This window comes from Pelobates fuscus, chromosome 10 (genome assembly GCF_036172605.1).
Source record: "Pelobates fuscus isolate aPelFus1 chromosome 10, aPelFus1.pri, whole genome shotgun sequence".
Classification (NCBI taxonomy): domain Eukaryota; kingdom Metazoa; phylum Chordata; class Amphibia; order Anura; family Pelobatidae; genus Pelobates; species Pelobates fuscus.
In genome coordinates, this window is record NC_086326.1 from 106,552,248 (window position 1) to 106,558,879 (window position 6,632).

A 6,632-nucleotide genomic window follows, 5' to 3' on the forward strand; every position below is an offset into this window, starting at 1 on the left:
TCCAATCACACTATGTAAGATGTAATTGTCCCTTGTAGGCTGTTTAAAATTTTGGAAGGAAGAACCTAATTCTGCAGGCATTCATGCTGCAAAAGATTTGCACTTGATATCACCTCCTCCAACATGGATGCCTAGTAATGTGCAGGTCTGCACTCTTTGTACATATCCTTGCATATTTGGGGGCTGCAATATCAACCTGTAAAATAATTATCAATTTGCCCAGTAGCCATTAGCAAATGGAAATTCAGCTAATTTTTACAAATGTATTTATTTATTTTTATTCTCCTATGCACAGAGGCCTACTGGCTTTCTTTTATCCATTGAATGATAATAAAAAAAATTGTCAATTGTAGTTTAAAGTGCTGCAGAGAGTGTAGAAACTTGGTAAGCTAGTAAGCCTGCTACCTGCACCCGACAGTCACTGTATAGTTAGAATTTCAAAGGATGAAATAAATTGCCTTCATGAGGGATTGATAGTAAGTTTCTCCACTTCAGGGAACAAAAACACATTTATCAGTGAAGTTAATAATGTATTGGTCAAGTAACCTCATTGTGATTTAACCTATAAATCCTATATTGCATGATTGAAATTTTATGTATACATTGTGCTAGCCAAATTGCTTGTACATGGTAAAATGTTCATTTTAATTTATAGTGTCTGACTTCCTTAACATTTGCTACTATGTCTTATATCATCAGCTGGTTAGAGTAGTGTTAAGGAATCCCAATTTTGAATCCAGGTCTATCTGTAGTAGAATTTCCTCATTTCTTGAAACCAGGTGGAACATCATTTCCTACAAGTGTCAGAATTATCTCATCCAGTGAGATTATTATTAAGGCCACCTAATCTCTTACCGCTGGTCAATAAAGTTCTAGTGTTTTCATAACTTCCAAAGATGCAAAACAACCCACATCTTCATAGTTCACAAAGACAAGGTTTGAGGCTAGTGGATCGCACCAAATCGCAGTGTTTGTGCTTCTGAGAGATTGTCAAAGTAAAGAACGGTAAAGTGTCATCTCATTAGTGCTGGTCTGAACAAAAAAAAGCGAAGACACCACAAGTCTGTATTACTGAGAGACGACCTAGAAAGATAAGGTCCTAAGGCAGATAGCAAGTCCACTAATGTTGAATCTGATTCTCTGCCACCAACTAAAAGTGTCTGTTAATTTCTATTACTGCAACCCTTAAGCATTGCAAGGGAGGATTTCGAGCCTAGTGTCACTAAGTGACAGGAATAGGCAGACTCCTAGTCACCAGCCCACTCTTGAACATTTTTGCTAGATTTTTATTCCAGGGGAACAAAAACACTTGTGTGACTTCCCTGCTAATCGCTGTTTGGTTAGGGGGCTTTCTTTTTCCATTAAAGAAGAGGAGCGTTTTAAGCCGCTGATAACAGGCATTTTCAGCAGGAAGGTGGTCCCATCACTATACCGTTCCTGCGTGTTAATAGTGAAAATGCAGCTGGCTATGTCTGTAGGTCAGTGGGTGCATTTCACCATAGATTTATGGATTGCTCCTAGAGGGCGGCATTCCTTCCTCCACTGCCTGGGTGCCTGGGCAAGATTGTGGCAGTGGAAGAGGTTCAACCACACCACCCTTTGTGGCTGGTAGTGGATCTGTAGGACAGCAGGGCTTTCAATCTCTTCTGCTACATGCTGTAGTATTGGATGAAAAGCACACATCAACAAACATTGCAGGCAATCAGACGAATGTTGTTGAATTGGTTGGAAGAGCAGACAGGCACCACTCTGTACATTGAGTTTGTGGTCACCAGCGGAGATGCTAACGTGGTTAAAGCTCTTTGAAATGGTTCCTCTGTAGGTGTATACTGTAATTTTTACAACCTACATCTTGTAGTGAAGGTTGACATTTGGGAATTGAACACAGGTGCAAACCTTACATGAGTGTTGCAGGAGGATTTGTCGGGCAGTGTGAGGGCTAACCAACGCTTGAGGCAGGAGCAAGAGAAAAAAGGGATTTACACACACTATCTACAACAGGAATTCTGCTTTAGACATGCTGGAAAGCATTTTTGATCAGCAGAGGGCAATAAATAGTCCATTGTTATGAGGCGACATGAGTATTGGACAATAATAGGGCAGCTAGTTGCAGATCTTATTCTATTTAAGGACATGACAGACCGTCTGAGCCACAGTCTAGGACAGGCGTTCCATGGTTCACCCACCTCACAAACCTGATGGATACCTTCATGAAAAACAAGGAATTAGGAGGCATACCCCTCACCAGTGTAACAGCAGTGGTCACAACGCTGAAAGATCTTCTCAATGCTCATCTGAGTGAGCGAGTTGCTAATTGCCCTAAACCAATGCTAGCTTGCTGCACTGTGTGGTTTCTCAGCAGCTATTATGATGTCCTCTGTTCAAAGTAAGTCAGTGTTTTCTGCTACAGGGAACAGAATCCCCAGTGCTCACAAATATCCCTGGAGAAGATAGCTTTCCTTAAGTCCCAAATGTGGGATACCATGCTCTTAGGTTGGATACTTTAGGTGTCGTCATCTATCTGCGATTAAACGGACTACTCACCTCTCCATTCAAAGTTGTTTCTAGTTTTGTATACGCTTTCCAAAATCTGGCAGTGAATTGAAAACAAAACTATTGTAATTTTGCTGCTGCTATTTCACCCCCCCTTTTTACTCAAATGTCTTTCATTGTAGTAGTTTTGCCCTGCCTAGTTGAGTCTTGTGGAGAGAAGCTAATAGGGCACACGGGCAGTGGTTTTGTTTTTCTGCACACAGAAGGGTGGTTTCTGATACTACAGACTGTGTGTGCAGAGAAAGTTTTGTTCTTGTCAGGGTGGAGGGGTGAATGGGTGGTCAACTGCCACTTTTCTGACTTTTGTTTTTTGATGATTTTTTTTTTTTTTTTTTAAATTACAATCTGCTATTGCAAAAGTAGGTTTTCTAAGATATATCATCTAATTTTGGCAACTTGGAAATGGCATTGCAAAAATGCCTGATATTGCCTAGCCTTTAGGCCATGCTAATATTGTAGCTGTTTTATTTCATGTCGGCACAGTCCTAGGCAGCATTTTTCCTGCTGCTCTTGCTTTCTATATGGCCTTCCCAAATTTTTTTCATTACCAAAATTTCTCCAAGCTGCATAAGCTAAACTCTGCCGGCTTGGGGAAAAATATATCTAAGTGTTTTAGAAGAACCTACATTTTTCGGGCACAGGTCTCAGCATTCATAGCAGAAATATTTTGAGTAGGCTTGCATTGGCAAGTACCTTTTTAAGCATGGCTAGTGCACCTGAAAGCTACAATCAGAATATTATACACTAGAATCCACAGTAGTGGTTATATCCCAGGAGCCTCCTAGCATTGTTCTTCCAGTAATAAGTCAAAAAAACACTTATGAAAAGCTTGACAATTACCGGAGTTGTTTGCTGTACGAAATTACTAGTACGTATAATTAAAGTGGATGGTCTCCTTCTCTTATGCAGCTTTAAAAATTACATAGAAATGTAACGTTAACACCTTTTTAGGGGCTGGCACCAGGCTATAGAATAATGTTCACATTCTGGTGGCATTTAGTATTAAAAAATAAAATAAAGAATACCAGAAACTATAAACAAAGTAAGGCTTCCACGATAAATGTATCCTTCCTAAACATCTTGATCACATTGATATTACAGTATCACATATACTGTGTATTACACATTAATATTAGATTTGTTGCTATTTTTCTAAAACTGTTTCCACTCACTTATAATTTTCCTCCAGGTGATTCATGAATAAAATTAACTTGGTAGTACTTGATTGAGTGGAGATTTTTATGTAAAGTAAAAGGGATAGACTCTAAAACAGATTAACAATGATGCTGAGAAATTTGGTTGTGTTGAATTCTATGAAGTTAGTAAGATAATACTGAAATTGTAGTTTACATTTTATTGGAATTGTCTGAAAACACTGGCTAAAAATGGCAAACAGTTTATATTGCAGTTTGATTATTTTGGTCTAAAATGTGTTGCTCACTTTGTATTCCAGACCATTCTTACGTTAGTGAATAATGCAGTATTTTATTTCTTCACCTTTTCATATAATTTTTTTTTTTTTTTTTTTTTTTTTTTTTAAGTATTCCGCTTTCCTACTTTTAAAGACACGTTTCTCTTCATTTACAAATTCTCAGGAAGAAGCCCCCCATACAATATGTGCGATGTGAGATGGAGGGATGTGGCACAGTCCTGGCCCACCCAAGATACCTACAGGTATTTTTTTCCTAAAAATACTTACAGCTATTGGATGTGTCCCCAGTGCTACATAGTAATTAAGAAAATGTAACCATTTTTGTTTTCTTTTCTTAGCATCATATTAAGTATCAACATCTTTTAAAGAAGAAGTACGTGTGTCCACATCCCTCTTGTGGAAGGCTGTTTCGCTTGCAGAAGCAACTGCTCCGTCATGCAAAGCACCACACAGGTACCTAGGTGTTTTCAAATTGTATCGTAGAATGATAAATATGGAAACGATTCATTGATCTCCAAAGTGTAGCAACTTGGAATCCAAATAGGTGTTCTGGAAAACTGTTCCAACTCTGCTATAGTCAAATTTTCAACATTGTAGCCTCAGTATTGCCATACAAGTGTTGATTTGCCATAATTTGGAGTTGAATAATCCTATGTTTTGTTTTGTCACATGGTTGTTTTTCTTGGCATTAATTTTTTTTATTATTATTGTCCTTTTATTACACATTTGTGTTTTGTCTGGTAATGAAATTACCGTTAAATTATATAATATTCAAGCGATGACCAGGCTATGGTGCCAAAAAGAGGGATTTATTCAAATTGTTGTTATCTGTAGTCTTTAGACTAGCATTTGTAAATCTTCACATGCAAAATTTCTTTGTATTAGTTTTACTGCGTTTCAGTTTCTGTGACACGTATTACAATTTCACTTGATTTTAATTTTCAGACCAGCGGGATTATATTTGTGAATACTGCGCTAGAGCATTTAAAAGCTCCCACAACTTAGCAGTCCATCGCATGATCCATACCGGAGAGAAACCCTTACAGTGAGTCTCAGATTTTGTTTACTTTTTTGTATACCATACTCCCTTATCACCCATGCCAAAATACATTTGCACTTCTTATGCTGACTTACTGTACTCATCATTGCCTTCTCTCTGTTCATCCTACAGATGTGAGTTCTGTGGTTTCACCTGCAGACAGAAAGCTTCCCTGAATTGGCACATGAAGAAACATGACGCTGACTCTTTCTACCAATTCTCCTGCAGTATCTGTGGGAAGAAATTTGAGAAGAAGGACAGTGTTGTGGCCCACAAGGCAAAGAGCCACCCTGAGGTTCTTATTGCAGAGGCCCTAGCTGCCAATGCTGGAGCCCTCATTACCTCCCCTGAACTGCTGGTGCCCGAAACCACGGAGCCGGTGGTTCAAGAGGAGCCTGAGCCTCCACAGCCATTCTATCCCAGCACTGGTCCCAAGATTTTAGTGGCGGTAGAAGGAATGGGTGCTACCACAGAGGTTCTTATTGAGGATTCGGACTCTGCAGGACCTTAGAGGGTTTATCAATCCCCTCTGCACAGCACCAGAACTGTTTCCTTTTCTCTTTCCCAGCTGGCTGGCTGTCTCATCTTCCCTGGTCCCTTCTTCCCGACCTACCCCACACTGCAGGAATTTCCGCTTTCTTTGTCCTTTATGTATGATCTGCACAAACTTATTTGGACTCTGTTTTCTGCCTTGGGTTTCCTTGCATTCTTTCATTGTCCCTGTTCTTTCTTTAAAATTTTATTTCTTCTATTCACTCAACTCTGTTTTTGCTTACATCTTTGTTTTGTCTTTTTCAGTTTTCCTTTGTTTTATTTGTCCTGGGCTTCTCCTGTTCTGTCCCTCTCTTGCTCCTTCTTTCTCGGGTGCTGTGTTCTGCACTCTCCACTGTATATAATATGTTTAAAGAATAAAATGAGCTGTTTTGTCTCACATGGAAGCCCCTCCCCAATGCAAGGCTGCTAGCATTCCTTAGAGCTCTGCTTGCTGCCTCTATGTACTATGTGATTTTATTTAATTTTTTTTCTGCTCACTTTTTAATTTGTGTTTTAGTTCTTTTCAAAGTAAAAATATGCACCTTGGAGTGATATTCAGAGAGGGCATGCAAATGGCCTTTTTGTATATGGAGTATTTTATATTCTTCGTCATCTGGTGACACCAGTACCTAGAATAATTATTCTAAATGTAAACACTTCATGAAAACTGGTCCCATGATTATTCTGCGTCATAGTCATAATTACATACACATCAATGTCCTACAGAAAATGCTGTTTATATTTGGTGTTTAGGAACCATATATCCCCTTCGTTGTACTAGTATATTTCCAGATCTTGCCTCGTCGTATCCATGCTGTCCCTGGACTGTGTCTTGCATGGTTATTATTACATCAATGGTTACTTGGCTTTTATTTTTAAAAAAGCTGTCCCCCTCCCAAACATTACACTGCAATGACCAGTTTTTATTTAATCATTTACAGATCTTCTAGAAAGCTGCAATATTTCCTGCTCTGGCATAAAAATCAAAAGCTAACTTAATCACTTCACACATCAGCAACTAACTTCATGTTCTCCTTTTTAAATCTGAGCAATAATTAGATTTAAAGCACTTGT

At 38.8% G+C, this 6,632-nt stretch overlaps 1 protein-coding gene across 7 annotated transcripts in view; it reads left to right on the top strand.

Annotated features, from left to right (window-relative positions):
- The window catches only part of ZFP91 (ZFP91 zinc finger protein, atypical E3 ubiquitin ligase), a 43,162-nt gene extending 37,207 nt beyond the window's left edge, over window positions 1-5,955 (top strand). For all 7 annotated transcript variants that reach the window (XM_063434739.1, XM_063434737.1, XM_063434738.1 and 4 more), the window contains 4 exons: window positions 4,149-4,227; window positions 4,324-4,438; window positions 4,931-5,030; window positions 5,157-5,955. In XM_063434739.1, the coding sequence (XP_063290809.1) occupies window positions 4,149-4,227; window positions 4,324-4,438; window positions 4,931-5,030; window positions 5,157-5,535 (673 nt within the window). In that variant the 3' untranslated portion in view covers window positions 5,536-5,955. The remainder of the gene's footprint in view (window positions 1-4,148; window positions 4,228-4,323; window positions 4,439-4,930; window positions 5,031-5,156) is intronic.
- The last annotated feature ends 677 nt before the right edge of the window (window positions 5,956-6,632 follow it).